We start from the raw sequence: 22802 nt of genomic DNA on the forward strand, positions 1-22802 counted from the left end.
AGTGTCAGGTCAGGCAGGATTCAAACCCAGCAGAGTCTACAATTTTGCATTTCTGGGCCCTGCTTCAGGCTGCAGAACAGCTCAGACTAGTGGCAAAAGCTCCTCACTCCCAGAACTCTTCCTCCCTCCGCAATTTCAAAGACGCCACTGTCGTCTCCCACCGCCATCCTAATTTGCCATCCAGAGAGCTGACCTGGAAAGCTGACCTGGAAAGCAGAGCCATTGGTGGATTCCGGCTCTCCTGCTCGGCCTCTGCCCTTTCTCTTCCGCCTCTTAGACTCCGTCAGGCTAAAATAGAAAAGTGGGCGACAACAAAAACTCTGGGGGGATGGGGGACCCGGGGGCCCTGCTTTCTACCTCAGGATGTGTCCTCTGGTCAGGATGTGGTTTCCTGGGTGACAGCAGTGTCTTCAGGCCTTAGAAGAAGCCCCCTGGTCAGAATGCTAATTTACTCTTCCTCAAAGCTCCCTCTTTTTTTTTTTAAACAAGGTGCGGCAGCCTGGATTTAAAGGGACTTCTTTTGTTGGCCTTTCTGATCAGTTTTAAAGCAGTGTTCCGATGGAAACAAAACCCAGTTCTGAAGCAGTTTGCTCCTAGGGTCCTCTGGGAAGCCAACTCCCCAGGCCCCAGGGCTTGGCCAGAGCAGGGCTGTGGGGTAACTCGGGAACTTCCCGCATCCCTGTGGACGGGGTCCAAGGCCTGTGGAGAGGGATCGTCCCATTCCCGGTAGTGTGCTGGGGTAACTGAGGTGCCTCCTGGCAAAATGTCGTCAAGGGTCTGGAAACCTTGGGCATGCCCTTCCTGGCTCCACAGGGCGTTAAATCCCCAGACCTCAGTCTCCTCTCATCTGTACAATGAAGGGCCTTCATTTTTCCCCTATACTCACACCCCCATACTATTATCGACTTCCATATTGTTTAACGAACTAATTTTGTTTACTTGAATACACTTGAATAAAAAGGGAACTTGACATCTCCTCCATAAATGGAGAATAAGTAGCACTCTCCACAAATAGAACCAACCAGGGCCAACCACCCACAGGGCCCTGAGTCCATGATACTTTTAAGGGTCAATGAAAATGCTTTAAATCGTAATTTCTTTTTAAATCAGAAGAAAAAAAATAAATATTATAATAATGAATACACAATAATGAATCTAGCCGAGATCATGTTCTTATTTATACCAATGTAATTGTGAAATACAATTTTTTGAATAGGTTCTTTAAATGGAAGAAGAGACACACCCAGGCACAAGTGCTCAGGGCCCACAAAAGTCAGAATGCAGCCCTGGAATGAATACAACTCTAAAATAAATGCAGTGAAAACAGAACAGTGTTAAGAAATTCTAACTGATTCTGCCTGGTGAAATCTCCAGGTGAAATATCTAACGAAGCTTCCTCCTTCCCCGATAAAAATAGGGTTAGCATGTGTTAGATATTAAAGACTAAAGAGTGTTAAACTGATAACTTTGTCCTTGAGAAACCATGAAGGAACAAAAGAAACTGAAAAGGAAAAGCTTTCTCAATCTGTGATTTTTTAAATTTAATGCCACTTAAATTGTTTGCTATCCCTTTGGTGGGTTCATTCTGTACTTGGGAGACACTGAGTTTGATGATGATGATGATGGTGATGATAATGTTGGTCATTATTTATTGTGGTCCAGGTTTGTTGAGTGTTTACTGCATGCCAGGCCCTAGGCTAAAAATTTTCATATTCAAATCTCATTTAATCTTCACAGTGATATTGGAAACAAGGTCTCATTAAAGACATTTAACAGATAAACTAAGGCTTAAAGGGGTTAAGTAACTTGCCCAAAGTCACTTAGAAAATGCCAGAGCTTTAAATCCACATCTGGCTGGACTTTATATCCCATGTTCTTCATCATTAGGTTTTACTTCCTATTTTTATTTCCCTCTTTTCAAATTAATTTTCATTAAACACACCATTTATTTATGGTTTTGAATGAATAGTTATTCTATTGAAATTTCTATTCAAATTTTATAGTATGAAAAAGTTTAAGTACAAAATTACTGAAAGTAAGTCTTTCCCATCCCATCCCTAGACACTCGGCTTCCCTTTCCAAACTGATAAATCACTCTTATCCACTTTCTTCTTCTTTTTTTTGAGAGAGTTTCATTCTCTTGCTGGGGCTAGAGTGCAGTGGTGTCAGCCTAGCTCACAGCAACCTCAAACTCCTGGGCTCAAGGGATCCTCCTGCCTCAGCCTCCTAAGTAGCTGGGACTACAGGCACAGTAGAGACAGGGGTCTTGCTCTTGCTCAGGCTGGTCTTGAACTTCTGACCTCAAGGGATCCTCCTGCCTAGGCCTCCCAGAGTGCTAGGATTACAGGTAAGAGCCACCAGGCCCAGCCCATTTCTTAAGCATCCTTCTAGGTTAGTCCATAATTGTGCAAAGATAAGTTTCAGAAAAAGATAAAATCATGACTCTCATACAGATATAATATGGACACACGTTAAAGATTTCATTCTACTCATTAATCAATGAGAGAACAGGCAGATGTTAGAATCAAAGAGATGTTAGGATCAAAAGAGAATCTGAAAACAGACACATTTATAGATCAAGAGTATTGAAATGAATACATAAATAAAAGCGAACTGGTTTTCCCATGGGGTGAGGGGAAGGAAGTCTATTAAGCCTCTATAATAATTCAGAGACAGTAAAAGGCAAACAACTTGAAGAAGTATGCTGTATGGAGACAAAATTTATTTTCCTCCCAAACAGATAACCACTCTATCAGGGTTTTAAGAATCCTTCCAGATTAGTCTTTAACATGCAAACAGAAAAGCATATATTGTAGTCCTTAAACACACAGATCTGCTGCCATGGTCTACAGGGTTTGAAAAGTCTTTTTTCCCCCATTTATTAATATATTACTTGATTGTTTTTTTAGATGGTCTCTAAGATCCCCTCCAGCTCTGTCATAGGGCCTCCTCTAACCTACATAGAACCATCAAAATAGAAGTTTCTTCTGGGTGTGGTGGTGCATGCTTGTAGTCCCAGCTACTGCGGAGGCTGAGGCAGGAGGATCAGGGTCACTCGATGCCAGGAGTAAAAGGCTGCAGTGTGCTGCGATCACACTTGTGAACAGCCACTGCACTCCAGCCTGGGCGGCACAGTGAGACTTTTGTCTGTAAAAACCAAAAAGTTTCTGCCTCATTCAAGGGTGGTAGATGACAACAATTCTCCCCCACGAAGTCCCAGGAAGAGTCTAAAGCAGGGATCGGTCACTGTCACACCTCCTAGGACAGGTACACATCTGTCTGTACAGGTCACAGCCATCACAGGGCATGAGAAATCCTGACCCTGGAGAAGAAAGGAAAAGAGAGAATTAGAGATAGGAGGTTAACAAGTGCAAAGAGACTTTGGAGCAGGAGTTCCTCATAGGGCCAAACAGCTTAAAAAGCACTGAAAAGCACCACATGTACTCACCAGCAAATTGGTATTAACGGATCAACACCTAAGTAGACACATAGGAATAACATTTATCAGATGTCGGGCAGGTGGCAGGGAGGGGAGGAGTATATACATATATAATGAATGCAATGTGCACCGACTGGGGGATGGACATGCTTGGAAGCTCTGACTCAAGGGGGGAGGGAGGCAAGGGCAATATACGTAATCTTAACATTTGTACTCCCACAATATGCTGGAAAAAATTTAAAAAAAAATCTTACACACACACACACACACACACACACACACACACACACACACACACACACACACACAAAGCAGTAAAGCTGGCCAGGCTGGGAGAAACGGGGTGGTGAGGAGTGTGGCAGACAGGGGCATGCATTCCTGGTCTGGCCCTGCTGGGCTCCAGCCAGCCACTGCCATGAGGGCATGTGGGCTTCTTATTGTCCAGAGCCTCTTTCTTCAAGAGAACCCAGAAATACACATTTTAATGCAAAACTCTTTGGGTTTAAAAAAGAGAGAATCTTCACATGTGTAGTCGAGGATATCTGGGGAAACAAAAAAGAGAGAATCTTTATTTTTTAGTTGGAATGGTATTCATTCTTGATGAGGCAGTTCATACACATTGTTCAAAAAATTAAAAGGAAATAGAATATATAGTGGAAAAGTTCCTCCCCCCCACCCCCAGTGACCAAGTTCCCCACCCTGGAGACCGTCACCGTTTCCAGTGTCTCATATCCTTCCAGAGATGTTCTAAGCACAGGAGGCAAATGTTATTTTTCCTTTATTGACACACATTATAACATACTTTTCACAGTGCACTACATTTTGCCTTTTTTTCTTAGAATTTTCTTAAAGAGCCTTCTCTATTCATAAACAGATTCTTCATTCTTGTTCATAGATATCTGTTATTTTTTTTGCATGGATGTGCCATTATTTTTTAACCAGATCCCCCCCCCCCTTTTTTTTTTGAGACAGAGTCTCACTCTGCCCAGGCTAGAGTGCCATGGTGTCAGCTTAGCAACCTCAAACTCCTGGGCTCAAGTGATCCTCCTGCCTCAGCCTCCCGAGTAGCTGGGACTACAGGCACGCGCCACTGTGCCCAGCTAATTTTTTCTATTTGTAGTTGTTTGGCTAATTTCTTTCTATTTATAGTAGAGACAGGGTCTCACTCTTGCTCAGGCTAGTCTCAAACTCCTGAGCTCAAGCAATCCTCCCCCCTTGGCTTCCCAAAGTGCTAGGATTACAGGCATGAGCCACTGCGCCCGGCCTAACCAGATCCCTTTTGATAGACATAGAGATTAATTCCAAAGTCTTGCTGTAATAAATAAGCCTATATTTGTATTATCTCGCACATTGATATATATATCTGTAGGATAAAATGCCTAGAAGCAGAACTGATGGATCAAAGAAATGCATATTGATGATTTTGATAAGTTACTTACAATTTGCTCATCATAGAGATTGTACAAATTCACATTTATACCAGCGATATATGAGAGGGCCCATTTTCCAACACTTTCTCAAGGATGTGTACTATCAAACTTTTAAATTACTTTGTCAATCTGATAGGTGAAAAGTGGTATCTTGGTGTGGTTTTCAAATACATTGCTCCTAGGCCGGGCGCTGTGGCTCACGCCTGTAATCCTAGCTCTTGGGAGGCCGAGGCGGGCGGATTGCTCAAGGTCAGGAGTTCAAAACCAACCTGAGCAAGAGCGAGACCCCGTCTCTACTATAAAATAGAAAGAAATTAATTGGCCAACTGATATATATATAAAAAAATTAGCCGGGCATGGTGGCGCATGCCTGTAGTCCCAGCTACTCGGGAGGCTGAGGCAGAAGGATCACTCGAGCCCAGGAGATTGAGGTTGCTGTGAGCTAGGCTGACGCCACGGCACTCACTCTAGCCTGGGCAACAAAGCGAGACTCTGTCTCAAAAAAAAACAAAAAACAAAAAACAAATACATTGCTCCTATTATGAGCATAGTTGATGAAATTTTCACATGTTTAAGAACAATTTGTGTGTCCTCTTTGTTGAATTATCTTTTCATATCCTTTGTCTGTTTTCAACTAGAGTTGTCGATAGTTTTATTCATTTGTAGGTGCTCTTTATATATTCAGGAAATAACTCCTGGCTTAGAATAAGTTTTTCCTAGTTTGACACTTAGGTCTCTCATTTTTGAAAACATTGCATTGATGGGTTCAGGACATGCTACATCAAAATACAACTAGGATATCAGAATATGTCACCCCCCCAAAATATGCCTCTTTGGCATAAGGATTATTTTGAGTTGATTAAGAAACAGCAAACACAGGAGAAGCTTTGAAAACAGAGTACAGTTGTCTTTTTATAAAAGAAATTTACATCTATAAAGGAAATCTCTATTGTAAGTCTCTCTGTGTAACAGGAAGAGAAGGATGACTCTAAATCACTGGAAACTTTTATTATTATGATTTTTTTTTTTGAGACAGAGTCTCGCTTTGTTGCCCAGGCTATAGTGCCGTGGCGTCAGCCTAGCTCACAGCAACCTCAATTTCCTGGGCTCAAGCCATCCTCCTGCCTCAGGCTCCCGAGTAGCTGGGACTACAGGCATGCGCCACCATGCCTGGCTAATTTTTTCTATATATATTAGTTGGCCAATTAATTTCTTTCCATTTATAGTAGAGACGGGGTCTCGCTCTTGCTCAGGCTGGTTTCGAACTCCTGACCTCGAGCAATCCACCTGCCTCAGCCTCCCAGAGTGCTAGGATTACAGGCGTGAGCCACCGCGCCCGGCCTGGAAACTTTTATCAAGGGAAAAGACAGTGACTGAAATCTGTGTAACAACCCTTATCTTTGTTTATGGTGTTTTTCCTGCCTGCTTCACCCTTCTTTCTTTGTTTCAGCAGATAATGGTATTTAAGCCACCTCTTGGAGATTGACTCATGTCCCTGGGTATCTCCCATGTAGACATGAGGTATACATGTTAATAAACTTGTTTGTTTTTCTCCTGTTAATCTGTCTTTTGTTACAGAGGTCTGTCTCAACCTAGAACTATGAAGGATAGAGAAAAAATTATTTTTTCTCCTCTACATCATCCTATTTAAAAACACATACAAGCCACACAAATCCTGCAAAATTGATCTTGTTTCTGAGCCACCAGTTTGCCACCTGTACTTACTAATCCTAAGGAAATGGATGGGTAAACCAAGGTAGGGAGCCTATCAATTGCATTGATTAGAGTGCTGCAGCTATAAGCATGGATTTCACTATACCCTGGTTCAGGACAAGGAGACACTTCCTAAATACTAGTTGTGCCTGACAGCAATCTAGGCCTCAGCTCTCTGGCAAGGGCTCTTTTCCAGGCTTGCAGACAGCCACCTTCTAGCTATGTCCTCACATAGCCTTTCCTCAGGTACTTGTGGCTGCGGTGGTGGATGTCTCTTCTCAAACAGACACTAATCCGATTAGATCCGGTGCAACCCCTTTGCTCCCACCAAAAGGCCCAATTCAGAAAAAGTCATGACGAGGCTGAGGTTGAGCCAATTGAGGGAAACCTGCAAAGATGTAACCAGACCAGGCCTAGGGAAACCTGGGTTCTAATCCATGACCCGAGCGAGCCATTTCCCCTGTCTGGGCCCCTGGTTTCTCATCCACACAGTGGGATGTGGAGGGAGGTAGGGTGGTTAGAGGGTTAGACAACACTAGAGGATCTCAAAAAACTCCCTTCCAGCTCTGGGATTAAGAGAACCTGGGGACAATTTGGACATCCCAGGACAGCCCAATTTTAGAGGCTGTTCCTTGTTAAGGAAGACAACTTATATGTGCACATCACATTTCAGGAATCAAAGTCTGCTAAGCAAAACTGCATGAAGCAGGCAGGGCAGAGATTCTTACCTTCATTTTTTTTTTTTTTTTTGAGCCAAAGTCTGTGTTGCCCAGGCTGGACTCACACTCCTGGGCTCAAGTGATTCTCCCACCTCAGCCTCCCAAATAGTTGGAACTACAGCTCACACCACGGAGCTTGCTCACTCTCATTTTTAACATGAGGACCTGAGGCCCAGCTAGACATGACAATTAAAAAGCAGGAAGTCAGTAGGTCTCGGTTTACATTCCAGTTTAGAGACAGAAGAGCTATGTGACCTTGAGCCAGTGAGTCACCTCGCCTCAGTTTCTTTACCTATAAAATAGAGACAATAAAAGCACATATTTTATGAAGTTAGAGAGAAAATTAAGCTTATTGAATGGATTAATTATAAATAATGCATATCAAGCACTTAGCACAAGCCTATGTTATGAATATTTGAATATTTGTGTGAAATATTATGAATATTTGTGTCCCCCAAAATTCATATGTTGAAGCCCTAATCCCCAGTGTGGTTGTATTTGAAGATGGGCCTTCTAAGAAAATGATTAAGATTATATGAGAGGGCCGGGCGTGGTGCCTCACGCCTGTAATCCTAGCACTCTGGGAGGCTGAGGAGGGCAGATTGCTCGAGGTCAGGAGTTCGAAACCAGCCTGAGCAAGAGTGAGACCCCTGTCTCTACCATAAATAGAAAGAAATTAATTGGCCAACTGATATATATAGAAAAAATTAGCCGGGCATGGTGGCGCATGCCTGTAGTCCCAGCTACTCGGGAGCCTGAGGCAGGAGGATTGCTTGAGCCCAGGTGTTTGGGGTTCCTGTGAGCTAGGCTGATGCCATGGCACTCACTCTAGCCTGGGCAACAAAGCGAGACTCTGTCTCAAAAAAAAAAAGATTACATGAGAAAAAAAGATTAAATGAGTTCATGAGGGTGGGGCCCTGAGCCCATAGGATTGGTGTCTGCATGAGAAGAGACAGCAGAGAGCTCACTCTCTCTTCCCCTGCACCACCTCAGCCAGCACCTGAGGAAGTCATACGAAGAAGACACAGCGAGAAGGTGGCCTGGCTGTCTGCAAGCCAGAAAGAGCGCCCTTGTCAGAAACCAAACCAACCAGAACCCTGACCTTGGACATCCAATCTCCAGAACTGTGAGAAAATAAATTCCTGTTAAAGCCACTCGGCCTGTGGTATTTGTTATGGCAGCCCGAGCAGACTCAAGACACCCTGGCACATCCAATACATTACACAACATCCAATACACAACAACACATTCGTTATTGTTGTTATCTGTTGTTACTTTTTTTTTTTTTTTTTGAGACAGAGTCTTGCTTTGTTGCCCAGGCTAGAGTGTGTGCCGTGGCGTCAGCCTAGCTCACAGCAACCTCAATCTCCTGGGCTCAAGCAATCCTTCTGCCTCAGGCTCCCGAGTAGCTGGGACTACAGGCATCCGTCCCCATGCCCGGCTAATTTTTTCTCTATATATTAGTTGGCCAATTAATTTCTTTCTATTTATAGTAGAGACGGGTCTCGCTCTTGGTCAAGCTGGTTTCCAGCTCCTGACCTGGAGCAATCCACCCACCTCAGCCTCCCAGAGAGCTAGGATTACAGGCGTGAGCCACCGTGCCCGGCCCAACCTGATTGTTTATAACTTGCACATATAATTTTCAAAGTTCCTCTACTTCTGTGAGCTTTACCTCACAGTGGTCCTGGGAAGCAGGCAAGCGTTTCCAGCACCCACCCAAGGTCATGCTGCTGCACGTGGGGACAGATGTGGAACTAGAACCTGGGTCTCCTCCTCATTCTGACCCGCATTGTGAAAAGACATGAAGTCCATACACGTGGGCCTCCAAACCGTGTAGTGGAGGATCCAGGGAGGCTGGGGCTAAATCCATGACTGTGACTTAGGAGATGCTTGGTTTCTGCAGAAGTGAAGGAGAACCAAGGAGCAGGGACAGAGGCTTTTGCTCCGTATCCAGTTTCCGCATACACTGCCACCCTGCCTTTGCGGCTGCTGTTCCCTCTTCTTAGAACACCATCATCCCACGCTCTTACTCTAGCCAGCTCACCATGCTTCATAATACACTTGGGATTCTTCTCTCTTCCGGAAACCTCTGCCACTCTCTGAAGCTGCATCAAGTGACCCTCCTCCGTGCTCCCATAGTATCAGGTGATTCTCGGATCATTATCATTAAAAATGCAGAGGCTGGCCAGGCACGGTGATGCCAGTACAGGCGGGAGGATCACTTGAGGATAGGAGTTCGAGACCAGCCTGGGCAACGTAGCTCAGGGTTGGGGTCTCTCTGCCTTTGCACGGAGGCGTGGAGACTCCTAGCCGTGTATGGGGGCACATAGTAGGCCGGCAGTCTGTAATGGGCAGAGAGTAAAATAAGGGAGGCTGAGTAGCCTCTCTTTGAAGTAGGCTCTTGAAGTCCATCCTGGGGCTTCTCCCAGCCAACTGCTCCCCAAGTCGGCATATAGTGGGCACTTACTAAATACCAATCAATATTAAGCCTAGTAAAGGACTGGATGATGGTCGCCCGAACCCCCAAAGCGAAGGAGAATAGGTCTAAAGCACCCCCTTGCGGTGCTCTGCACCAAGCAACCTGGGAGAACGTCGTTGCAGGTCCGCCACCGAATGCTGGACAGCACAAAGGACCCCACACTGCCCGAGGCAGCGGTCCTTGGAGGGCCTGTGGTCCGCGCCGTCCCCCACCCATTTCTAGAAGTAGGGCCCTGGGCTCACGGAGGGAACCGACTGGCCGGGGGCTCCGGGCGTGCGCTAGGGGCAGGGTTAGGGCCGCCATCTGACCAAGCCGCCCGTCGCGGAGCTGCAAGCATCCCTTACTCGGGGCGAGCGTGTATTTAGGGTGGGGCGGGGGGACTGACGGAGACCCGGGCTCTCCCGCGCGGCCGCCCCCTGCGCAGCCGGGACTGGAACCCGGATGGGCGGACCCGGCGCCGCCCCCTGCGCGCTCGCAGCCTGGTGCACGGCGCCCCCCAGCGGGCCGCGGGGACCAGGCGACGCCGCGCGCTCCAGGGCCCGCCCGGGTCTCCCGACAAAGAGCGCGAGTTCCCAGGGCTGAGCCCCGGCGCCGGGGACCCGGCCGCGGCCCAGAGAGCCCTCTCCTCGGCGGCCTGCGCGTCTCTGCCGAGCGCTGGGGACAAGGTCCACCCAGCGAGCGCGCCGGCGGCGCGGGGCGTGGGCTGGGCCTCCGGACGTAGGGTCCCCGGGGCGGGGCTCCCCGTGTCCGCTTGTCGTGCACTGTCCAGCCGGAGTCCGTCAGTGTCACACGCTCGGGCCCGAGATGACGGCGAGCAAGCGAGTGGCGAAGGTAACCGCGTGTGGGATGCGCCCTTTCTCGTGCCGCCTTCCCTGTCCCCTCCTCCCTCCGTCTCCTCCGCGGTTCTCCGTCTCCTCCGCGGTTCTCCGAGCGCATTTATTTATTTTTCTGGGCACCAGGGCTAGCTGCATCCCTGTCACCCCCGCCCCCCAGAGCAGGACTGGGTCTGCGAGAGGGGCAAGAGCTGGAGTTTTGGGGCCGGAGATGTCGCTAGCTCCTTGAGCTGCGCTGGGGGTGAGGAGGAGCCGGCTCCCTCAAACTGGTTTCAATTTCATTTCTCCTGCCCTCCTGCCGGAAACTTAAACTTACGATAACAATTGAGCATGTCTCAGGTTCAGGAAGGGTTCCTTGGCATCTCGGTGCCAGGCGTTCTGCTGCTGGTGGTGGGTGGGTGGGTTATGGATGACCAGGGCAACGTCCCTGCCTTGGAATAACCCATGGCCTATCCCATTATTTGATGCCTACGTTGCTAGAGTCCTGAGCAGCAGGGGATGCTGATTAGAATTTGGGGGCAAAATTGCCTGGGTAGTCTCTGAAGGGAAAGATGCCGAGGTTCACCTGGAAGACCTCCTGGAGTAGGTGGCTTGTATTCATTGGTTCGATAAATGTTGAATGTCTGCATGGGCTGGCCCTGTTCTAGGAAGTAGGGGAGACCGGGATGAACAACAATCCTGCCCTCTTTGAGCCTTCATTCCTGTTAGGGGCACAATTTGAAATAAGGTCTGGAAGGATGGGGGGGGAGCAATTTCCCCCAGGAGGTGGGAACACCCAGGGTGTTTGGAGGACGGGGTGTAGCAGGAGATGGAGATACATGGGGAGAAGCCCCGGCGAGGGGGTACTGGCACCCCCAGGCTTTGTGTGTCTCAGAAGTGCGCCTCTGATCTTAAGAGAAAGAGTTGCCCCTTCAATCTGCAGAGAGGAAAGGCAGGCTTGAGGGGAGAAGGGGGTGCTTGCTACTGTCAGCCTCTGAGAAGAAAATGGTCTCAGACTGGGGCACCCAGAGCAGGCTTGGCCCAGAACTGAAATCTGCTGTTTGGTAGAAACACAAGGCAGAGGGTCTTTCCAGCCAAGTGGGAAAGAGGGGGGAGCCGGTATTTATCACACTGGCTCCATTAAATGCCAGGCAGTTTTCATCAGTTATTTTTCATCTAATTCTCACAGCAACTCTGTGAGATAAATGATATACCCCCATTTTACAGATGAGGAAATTGAGGCTGAAAGAAGACAACTTGGTTGTCTGAGGTCATTCCGTAGGGAGCGATGGGGCTGAAATTTGAGCCCAGGCTCATGGGGTTCTAGCCTAGAGGCTCTTTTAATGGCCTCTCTCATTTTCTGTTCATCCAAGTCAGGTGATTTCCTCGCAGGCATTAGGAAAGAGCTGTGTGTCCTGGCTTGGGTTTCAGTTTCCTCAGGCTTTGGGAAAGTTTTGGCAGAACTCAAGTATCACAGATAAAGTCCAAGTGTTCCTAGTCATAGTAAAGTCAGGAAAATGTCTATTCCAGATCTTCTTTGTTCTACCTTGGGCTTCATTCCTGTCAAAGAGTCACAGACAACACTGAAATCAGGACTTCCAATAACAGATGCTTCTAGTTTGGGGTAAAGATAAATGAGAGGCCATAGACTCTGGGCAGAAGTCACCAGAAGGAATCTGTTGGCTGTCAGAAATGGAATATAAGCTGAGAGATAGGAGGAGGCAATGAGGTGTGCTTATATGTTGGGTGCGGGCAGGGAAAGTTCAGATGGTCCACAGTGTTGAAGCCCTCCCCCCCAACTGTGGACTGGGCTTGGCCTTTCTTGACACAAGGGTTTCTCGACCTTGTTGCTATTAACATTTGGGGCCAGATAATTTTATGTAGGATGTTTATCAGCATCTCTGGCCTTTACTCACCAGATGCCAGTAGCATTCCCCCGATTTGTGACAATGAAAAGTGTTTCTAGATAATGCCAAATGTCTCCTTGTGGGTAAAGTCACCTCAAGCTGAGAATCACTGGCTTCCACCCACTGACCATTCCAGAGGAATGTGATCTACCCTTGAATGTCTTTTTATCTACCTCCCACAAAAAAGGACTGTAGTCCTTCAAGATGGACCCCAAAAGGGAGCAGTTCTCCTTGATCACAGACATTTGAGAAGTACTGCATGCTGTGGGTTTGCATCTTGAAGAGTCACCATACACAATAGCATATCAGAGGCCCTGGGAAGTTCTGCAGTGAAGAAACCTCTTTAGCCTAGTTTTCCCAAACATACTTGACCATGGAACTCTTTTCCTGTAATAACTATTAACTTTGCACAGGACACACTGAACACATTTACCCTAACTAGGCCCCCTGCCTTGGTGTCTCTCCCCTTCTCTGCATGGTAGACTCCTATGCATTCTGCATGGCCCAGCTCACAGTGTACATCTTATGTGAAACCTTCCTGCTCCCTTCCGGTCTCCTTCCCTACTGTGTATTCACACATGTTGTTTCCTTTGTTACTCCAGTGAAGTTCTTGAGGCCGGGGCCCTGTCCTAGCCAAGCGTCAGTAGAGGATGCTCAGTAAATGGCTGTTGGGAGAATTCAGTAATGTCCAGGTGAATGGGCCACATTTCTAGGAAGGGAAGTCACTCTTGTCCCCTTGTTTCTTTGCTAGAGTTCTTCTCCACTGTGGTCTACCTGAGTAATTTCCCTTCCCAGCCCTGGTTTGGTAGAGTTTGAAGAGGTGGGCTGATGGCTTTGCTGTGGACTTTCAGTCAATGCATATGGGAGGAAGAGAGGAAGGAAGAAAGGGAGGGAATTAGGACCTAGTGACTTTCTAGGAGGGAGGCAAGAGGACAGAGGTTAAGTATTTTGCTTTCAGGAGAAAAAAAGTTCCTAAGAGAGTTTACTCCCAACTTTTAACATATGGAAGAATATCTTTCCCTACGTCTAGTACCTACAGAGTTGTGGTATGACCAAAATCAGGTGATTTACTTAAAGCACCTAGCGCTATGCCAGATTTATACTAAGTGCTTAGTAAACAGGGGCCTTGGCTTTGCCAGCTGCTGGCCCTGGGATGTCCTGTTCTAGATCTGGGACAGCGTGCGGCTGGTGCAAGGGGGCTGACGTAGGGAGTAGTAGGCCAACTGCCACTTGCTGTGCTCTCTGCAGGAGCTGGAAGATCTTCAGAAGAAGCCTCCTCAATACCTGCGGAACCTGTTCAGCGATGATGCCAATGTCCTGGTGTGGCATGCTCTCCTCCTGCCCGTGAGTGTCTTTCATGGGGATCATGGCTTTGGCTTCCATGGGTTTGCCTTAGGCCAGGGGCATGGGTAGGGAGGGTTAGGACCAGGCAAGAATTTTTCCTGCCTTAGGGTCCTTTCATTGAAGGTTATCATTGGTGGAAGGGATCTGTCTCTGGATTGATTGCTTCGGAGGTCTAGGCAGACTAGATGAAGATGCTAAAAGACTTTTGGACTTAGTAGTAGACCTCTTCCTCAAACCAGTAGCCACTACGGCCACCATAGAGGCTTCAGCAGGCAAACAGCATCAAAGAGGAGAAGAAATAAAGATCTCTTGGATCTTTGTCAAGGCTAGGGATAAACTTCCAGGTTCCCACAGTTAGTAGAATTTGCTCCCCTAAACCTAAAATGTATTTTGTTTTCTTTTAAAGGTCTTACTTCAGAAAATTACTGTTACATATGATAACACAGTTATTTCATCGCTATCATTCTCATTTTTCTCCATTTGTTATTTGATATTATCTTGATAAAAATCTCCCTTTGAAAGCAGTATTCCAAAGAACCAATCAAAATGCAGGATCTCTCCTTTGTCATACAATTATTAGTGACTAAAGATGCCTTCTTCGAGAAATTCATTTATTGAATTTCATATATTCAACTTTTGGTTACTTGGAAATAAAAATTAAGGCATTCGAGCTTTTTGTTAGTCAAAGCTGTTTGGAATATCAAGAGAGCAATTCATCTTATTATTTAGGATTTGGACTTCTCACTGACAATGCAGTGGCCTCGGTTGTGTCACCTTGTCTTCCACCTGACCCGTAGTCCAGGAAAATGGAGAAAGGCTTGAGTCAGGTCAGCATTGGAGACTCTATCATATTCCTTGGGCTGCTGTGTTAAAGCGATTCACTTACCTGGCTTGGAGTGAGGATATCTGTTCTGGGCTCAGGTACCAGGGGAAGAAGATGCTAGAAGGAGCTACAGGGTCTGATTAGATCTCCAATGAGACCAGCTTTAAGATGATGAAGTGGCGGGAGGAGCAGGTCAGAAGGAAGAGGTGGGTGGTAGGAAAACCTGGGAACAATCACATTTGGAAGAATACTATGAAATCAGGGGATCTCAATGGTTGGTAAGACCAAGATGGGTAGGTGTGCCCCCAGAGTGGTCCAGCCATACAGGGGTCCTGAAGAAGCATGCTGGTTGGGAAGAGTCCCAGGGCTGGAGGACCAAAGCTTTTTGCAGAATAACCAGCTAAGGGTACCTGAAGGTGGCTGGTGAAGCCATAAAGGAGGGGATGGTTTGGCCAGCAGGGGAAGGAGAACGGAGAAAAGTCTTTGGGGTGAGCAAATTGTCCCTCAAAGGCTCAGCTTCAATTCACTGAGGTGGCCCCACTTGTCACATCTGGGTCATGGAAGGTTTCAGCTGGATGAGCCTTTTAGAGCTTGTAGTAAGAGTTCCCATTCCTTGAGAGTCCCCTATGGACTAAGTGCTCTTTTGAGTACATGACATATGAGATCATATTGAATCCTTTTAACCAGACAATGAGGAAGGTCATCTTCCTTTTATGGTTGAGGAGAAGGAAACCAAGGAGGTTAAGTAACTCGTCTGTGGTAACCCAGAATAAGGTAGCAGGACTGGAATTCAGCTGACTCCAGAGTCTTCTCTCTTAACCACTCCATGAAAAATGAATGGTTTTCAAACTTCTTTTATCCTTTTTTTTTTTTTTTTTTTTTTTGAGACAGAGTCTCACTTTGTTACCCAGGCTAGAGAGAGTGCCGTGGTGTCAGCCTAGCTCACAGCAACCTCAAACTCCTGGGCTCAAGCAATCCTTCTGCCTCAGCCTCCCAAGTAGCTGGGACTACAGGCATGCACCACCATACCCAGCTAATTTTTTCTATATATATTAGTTAGTCAATTAATTTCTTTCTATTTTTAGTACAGACGGGGTCTCACTCTTGCTCAGGCTGGTTTTGAACTCCCGACCTCGAGCAATCCACCCACCTCGACCTCCCAGAATGCTAGGATTACAGGCGTGAGCCACCGTGCCCAGCCCAAACTTCTTTTAAATATCAAAATGCTTTGTTTAACCCAGATCTTAGAAGGCAGTAGGAGTTTCTCAGCTGCTCTAAAGTACAGTATGAAATCCTCTGTCCGGTCCATCCAATGTCTTCATTTTACAGACAAGGAAACTGAGCCCTAGAGAAGCCCAAAGTTACACAGCAGGCTGCAGGCAGAGCAGGGCCAGGTCCCTTGAGCTCTCAGCTTCAGGATCCTGCTGCCCCCTTCCTCTGTTAAGAAGCCCCTGCAGGCAGGACACACAGATACCCTCTGTCTTAGTCCCCTTAGTGTTGCTATAAAGGATTGCCTGAGGCTGCGTAATTTCAGAAGCAGAGAGGTTTATTTGGCTCATGGTGCCGCAGGCTGTATAAGAAGCTTGGCGCCAGCATCTGCCTGTGTGAGGACTCCGGCTGCTTCCACTCATTGAAGGGGAGTGGGCATCACGTGGCAGGAGACGGGGGAAGAGTGAGGGGAGGCACCAGGCTCTCTCTAACAACCAGCTCTGGTGGAACTATTAGAGGGAGAACTCACTCATTACTGTAAGGACAGCACCAAGCTATTAGCCATTCATAAAAGATCCACCCCCGTAACCCAAACACCTCCCATCAGGCCCCAACTCCAATGCTGAGGGTCAAATTCCAACCTGAGGTTTTGGGGGGGCAAACATCCAAACTATAACACCCCCCCATCCTGCTCTGAGGCCTCAGCCCTGGCCTTGTCTTACATTACAGGTCCAGCCCTTTCTTATCATTGAGACCATAATAGCGGAGACATTATCTGCCCAGTAGTTCATCCATGTCTTATCTCAACACACCCAAGATCACTATGGTCTCCGTTTTGCCTTCTGTGGAGGAACTGTTGAAAAGGTTGGCTCTGTGTTTAAGGACACATGCCATTCTCACTCTCCTTGCCTTGTCTTATTAGTAACAAAGGTTCTGAAGAGATTTGGTGCTTTGGAACCAGCCTGAAGGCCCCCTGTGCTCTGCATTGGGGTCATCCAAGTTCTGGGGTTCCTCCCTCCTAGGGGTGCAGAGTAGTGGAGACATGGAGATGTAGAGTCAAGAGCGCTGGGCTCGGCTGGGCGAGGTGGCTCACGCCTGTAATCCTAGCACTCTGGGAGGCCGAGGCAGGCGGATTGCTCGAGGTCAGGAGTTCAAAACCAGCCTGAGCCAAGAGTGAGACCTCGTCTCTACTAAAAATAGAAAGAAATTAATTGGCCAACTGAAAACATGTATACAAAAAATTAGCCGGGCATGGTGGCACATGCCTGTAGTCCCAGCTACCTGGGAGGCTGAGGCAGGAGGATCACTTGAGCCCAGGAATTTGAGGTTGCTGTGAGCTAGGCTGATGCCACGGCACTCACTCTAGCCTGAGCAACAAAGTGAGACTCTGTCTCAAAAAAAACAAAAAACACTGGGCTCCCACCAGTGAAGCCACTGTGGCCCTGGGCAAATTATTTACACACACTGAGCTTGAGTTTTCTCATTTGTAAAAAGAGCTACTAATAGTCATGAGTTTCATACTTACCATGTAGCTGACACCTGCAGTGCTTGCTATGTGCCAGGCCCTTGGCATAAGATAAGTTATTTAATCCTCACGTGAGCCCTATGAGGAAATCTACTATTATCCCCATACGGAAGCACAGAGAGGTTAAGTTGCTTGTCCAATACTGCACAGCTGTTGAGTGGCAGAGCCAAGATCCACACCCAGGCAGGGTAGCTCCAGGGTCTGTGTAAGCCCCACCCTCTGCTGCGCGGGCTCGTGCATGTCGAGCCCTGAGCACTGGGCGGCACAGATCAGATAGGTGCTCAGCAAAGTCTTCAGTTTGCCGGAAGCCTGGAGGGTCTTCTAATGGCTCCTGGCAGCTCCCAGCCCCGCAGTCATTTCAGCCCCTGAGTTTGACTTTTTTTTTTAAACCCTAGTAAAATACACATAACAGAATTTACCATCCCAGCCATTTTTGAGTGTACAGTGCAGTGGCATTAAGTACATTTACATCGTTGTGCAACCAGCACCACCATCCCTCTCTAGAACTTTTCATGCCCCTAAACGGAAACTCTACCCATTCAACAGTAACTCCCCATTGCCCTCTCGCCCCTGGTGACTACTTTTCTATTATTTATTTATTTATTTTTTATTTAGACAGAGTCTCACTCTGTTGCCCTGGCTAGAGTACCATGGCGTCAGCCTGGCTCACAGCAACCTCAAGCTCTTGGGCTCAAGCAATCCTCCTGCCTCAGCCTCCCAAGTAGCTGGGACTACAGGCATGCGCCACCATGCCCGGATAATTTTTTCTATATATTTTTAATATAGAATATTATTAGAATAATAATATTTCTATATATTATTAATTTCTTTCTATTTTTAGTAGAGATGGGGGGGTCTCACTCTTGCTCAGGCTGGTCTCGAACTCCTGACCTCGAGTGATCCTCCCGCCTCGGCCTCCCACAGTGCTAGGATTACAGGCCTGAGCCACTGCGCCAGGCCTTACTTTTCTATTTTATATTATGCATTTGACTATTCTAGGGACCTCACATAAGTGGGCATCATACAGTCTATGTCTTTATTTTTGGTCTGGCTTATCGCATTAACATAATGTCTTCAAGGTTCATCCATGTTGTAGCATGTGTCAGAATTCATTCCTGTTTGAGGCTGAATAACATTTCATTGTCTGTGGATGCTGCACTTTGTTTATCTATTAATCCACTGATGGACACTTGGTTTGCTTTCACCTTCTGGCTGTCGTGAATAGTGCTCCTGTGATCGCTGGCTAACGGATGCCTGTTTGTGTTGCTTTCAGTCTTTCGAGTGTCTCCCAGAGTGGGATTGCTGGGTCATATGATAATGCTGCGTTTCATTTTTGAGAAACTACTGTATAGTTTCCCACAGTGGCCTCGCCGTTTGACTTTCCCAAGCCCCTGCATTCTCAGGATTTCCTCGTTCTCTCCATCTCTTCGTCCCCAATGATGATGTTCTCCTGAACTTGCTAACAGCTCTCGAAGAGAGGATGTTCTGGTCTTTTCCTCTTCCGGAATTCTCTGACAGTCTTTAAAACCTGGATGGTCCTTAGAGCTCATGTAGTCCATCTTTACCCATTTTTCAAATGAGGAAACTGAGGCCCAGAGATGGGAGATGGCTGGCCTGTGGCCACACAGCAGAAGTAGGAACAGGCTTCTCTACCTTCTTCAGTGATTCCACCCTTCTGCTAATTCATGACGCAGGTGCCAGGAATATCCCTGCTCCTGATTCTTCCCGACAGTGGACCAGAGGGTGCCTGGGACCCTGGGATGGGGGCAGGGGGAGGAAACGCAGATGATAGCTTGACCCCTTCTCTCTGCACAGGACCAACCTCCCTACCACCTTAAGGCCTTCAACCTGCGCATCAGCTTCCCTGAGGAGTATCCGTTCAAGCCCCCCAAGGTAAATTTCACAACCAAGATCTACCACCCCAACGTGGACGAGAATGGCCAGGTTTGCCTGCCCATCATCAGCAACGAGAACTGGAAGCCTTGCACCAAGACCTGCCAAGGTACGGCTGGGCCTCGCCTGGGGGCAGGGGCTGATCCTGGGCTCGGGGGTGGCGGGGGTTACTGGATGGAGGTTATGGGGCTTATTTCGACTTATAAAAACCCAAAAGAGAAGAGATGAAAATTGCGAGTCTCAGCTGAACTTACCATCAGATAGAAGGATGCTTCCTGTGATCCTAGACGGGCTGACTTGCTCCTGCCTCTGTTCCTACACCTGGGCAGGTGTGACAGAGGAACTTTGCCACGGTCTGTGGGAAAGAGAGGCAGTTTGGCTGCTAGGGGCAAAGGCGTGGCTTGCTGCTCCATCTGTGGACTTGGGGCAAGTTGCTGTTCCTTTCTGGGACTCAGTGCACTAAATGGCCACGGAGGGGGGTGGCCTAATAATGATAATACCCATCACGTAACTGTAATGCTATCAGTAACCCTGGTTTTTTTTTTTTTTTTTTTTTTTTTGAGACAGAGTCTCACTCTGTTGCCCTTGCCAGAGTGCCATGGCGTCAGCCTAGCTCACAGCAACCTCAAACTCCTGGACTCAAGGGATTCTCCTGCCTCAGCCTCCCAAGCAGCTGGGACTACAGGCATGCACCACCATGCCCAGCTGATTTTTTCTATATATTCTTAGTTGGCCAATTAATTTCTTTCTGTTTTAGTAGATACGGGTCTCACTCTTGCTCAGGCTGGTTTTGAACTCCTGACCTTGAGCGATCCTCCCGCCTCGGCCTCCCACCTCACCTGGCCATTTGCCCCGTTTAATAGACAGGGACACTGAGGCATATGACAGGTGAAGTGGTCGCCTAAGGTCATACGGCTGGGAGAGCAGCCAGCAGAACTTCCCGCAGCAATGGGAATGCTCCACAGCTGAACTGCAGTCACCAGCCGCGTGTGGCTAGTGAGGCACCGAATTCTTCACTGTATTTCATTTTAATTAATTTAACTTTATTTATTTATTTGTTTTTGAGACAGGGTCTCGCTTTGTTGCCCAGGCTAGAGTGAGTGCCATGGCATCAGCCCAGCTCACAGCAACCTCAAACTCCTGGGCTCAAGCGATCCTCCTGCCTCAGCCTCCTGAGTAGTTGCAACTACAGGCATGCGCCACCATGCCCAGCTGATTTTTTCTATATACATTAGTTGGCCAATTAATTTCTTTCTATTTTTAGTAGAGACGGGGTCTTGTTCTTGCTCAGGCTGGTTTCAAACTCCTGACCTCGAAAAATCCGCCCGCCTCGGCCTCCCAGAGAGCTAGGATTACAGGCGTGAGCCACCGCGCCTGGCCTGATTTAACTTTAGATGTCCCCGTGTGGCTCGAGGCTACCATGGTGGACACTGCAGCTCTAGAGCCTGTGGCTTCATCAGTGCGCTGCCCTGCGTCTGGACCAGCTCAGGAGCTCTAAGCCCCGAGACAGGGATCCCTGGGGTGGCAGGGGTGGGGGAGCGAGGGGGGGACAGAGGAGTGGACAAGCTTCGGGGGTCTGTGGAGCGCTCTCACTCGGAGCTGTACATGCGCGTGTGCGTGTGTGCACGTGCCCAGCGTGATGGGCATCTGTGAAAGATGAAGGGCCGTGAGGTGTGGTGGTTTTCAGTCTTCGGCCTTAGAGCCCTTCTGTCCAAATCAAAGTTCATTTTGATGACCCTTAAATGGCTCTGGAGGACAGCTCATGAAAAAAAAAAAAAGTTTATTTGGAATCTCACTATAACAAAAACAGAGTGGTTCTTGTTGGAATGGGGGCAAGACTCAGAAACCCCACTTATCTCAGTTACTTCCATGTTAAGAAGCTTCTCTGAAGCCGTGGAACTAGTTGTTTGAGAACCACTGATATGACCAGTCATGGCTTTGGGTATGGTCAGCCAAGAACGAGGGGGACATTTGATTTGGCTGTAGAGTCATCCTAAGAGGTGGAACCTTTTCGAGGGATCTGGGAATGGGCAGTCCTCTCCTCCTTCCGGGTTTTTTTTCCCTCTGCCCTGACGCCCCCACCTGGCCTCTCTCCCCAGTCTTGGAGGCCCTCAACATGCTGGTGAATAAGCCGAACCTGGGGGAGCCCCTGCGGGTGGAACTCGCTGACCTGCTGACGCAGAATCCAGAGCTGTTCAGAAGGAACGCGGAGGAGTTCACCCTCCGATTTGGAGTGGACCGGCCCAAATAACTTGGTTCTGACCCCTCACTGCGCTGGATCTTCTGCATGGTGGATGGACACACCTCGTGGACTGGGGCGAGAGCCCCTTTATGGCCCCTTCCCTGTGCATTTTTCCTCCTTGGGTTGTTAATCGTGAGTTTATGTGTGTGTGTGTGTGTGTGTGTGTGGCGGAGGGAGGGGGCCATGGGTACGTGTGTTGTAGGTGGACTCACTCCCAGGCTCACCTGGCCACAGGTGCACCCTCCCACCCCTCTTGCCTTCCCTAGAGCCAGGGGAGTTAGGTTTGCAGAGGTACAGGCCGTTCCCCAGCTGCCCATCTTAGAGGGGCCCTCAGGCCAGCTTGCTGGGGATGCAGCCCAGCAGGCAAGCAGAATCCCCCCAGGCCCAGGCATTGAGGGGCGGGGGGCAGTGGGGAAATCTTAGTGGGGGAGGCACCTGGAGGGTCCCATGTTGACCGTGTGATTAAAATCAGCCCAACGACTGCTAGGCGTGTTCAGATTTAGGTGCTAAACCTTTTATTCTCCACTGATGAATCATAGTGTGAAGAATCTAACTTCCATCCCAGAACTCTGACTATATGTTTCGAAACCACTCGCTTTCTCTCCCTTTGGGTCGCCAGTTCCTAAGGACCACGTCTCAGGCTGTGAGGTGTATGCATCCATTCCAGGGTTGGGGGGGCCCACAAACCATGTGCTTGCCTGCCATTAAAGTCACAGGTGAATCCCAGAGTTCAGCGGAGTCGGAGTCCTCGGAGTCCTCGATGAGGGGATGGGCTGGGGAGTGAGCTGCTATCTAGTAATGAAAGGTGTGACTCTGCTTTCCTTGGAGACGGTCCCCAGACACTGCAGGGGGTGCTGGCCGAGAGAGAACGGCCATCCTTGGCCAGAGGAGCCTTCAGAAGGTCCACGGGGAACATCCTCAGTTTGTAGATGAGACAGCCAAGGCACAGAGCATTCCAGTGGATTGCTGGGTCCACTCTGCCAAGCAGGGCAGAGCCCACACCTCCTGCAGGTGAGCTAAGCTGCCTGGGGTGTGTTTTGTGTTTTCGTTTTTATGAGCTGCTCTCATCAGCACACATGCCCCAAATGGCTGATAAAGCCAGACTGGCGTTAGCTGCAAATTGTAAATCAGCCCAGGGGTTCATCTGTGATGAACAAGATAAAAACAGAAACAAGCCAAGTCTTCAGCCGGAGTTGGAGGGATTGACCTCACCTGAAAGAACTTTCTGATTGTGATTGTTGGAAGCTACTGGAAAGGCGCTGGACTT

At 48.1% G+C, this 22802-nt stretch overlaps 1 protein-coding gene across 1 annotated transcript; it reads left to right on the top strand.

Moving 5' to 3' along the window:
- Positions 1-10269: 10269 nt before the first annotated feature.
- Positions 10270-22263, top strand: UBE2L6 (ubiquitin conjugating enzyme E2 L6). The gene is made up of 4 exons (XM_012749971.3): positions 10270-10611; positions 13748-13843; positions 19216-19402; positions 21393-22263. The coding sequence occupies exons 1-4, from the start codon at positions 10585-10587 to the stop codon at positions 21542-21544; spliced, it is 462 nt and encodes a 153-aa protein (XP_012605425.1). The 5' UTR covers positions 10270-10584; the 3' UTR covers positions 21545-22263.
- The last annotated feature ends 539 nt before the right edge of the window (positions 22264-22802 follow it).

This window comes from Microcebus murinus, chromosome 4, assembly GCF_040939455.1.
Source record: "Microcebus murinus isolate Inina chromosome 4, M.murinus_Inina_mat1.0, whole genome shotgun sequence".
In the NCBI taxonomy this organism is placed as follows: Eukaryota; Metazoa; Chordata; class Mammalia; order Primates; family Cheirogaleidae; genus Microcebus; species Microcebus murinus.

Coding starts and splice junctions, on each gene's coding strand:
- UBE2L6 (XM_012749971.3), top strand. CDS start 10,585: ATGACGGCGAGCAAGCGAGTGGCGAAG. Junction 10,612..13,747: donor CGAGCAAGCGAGTGGCGAAG/GTAACCGCGTGT, acceptor TGCTCTCTGCAG/GAGCTGGAAGATCTTCAGAA. Junction 13,844..19,215: donor GGCATGCTCTCCTCCTGCCC/GTGAGTGTCTTT, acceptor CTCTCTGCACAG/GACCAACCTCCCTACCACCT.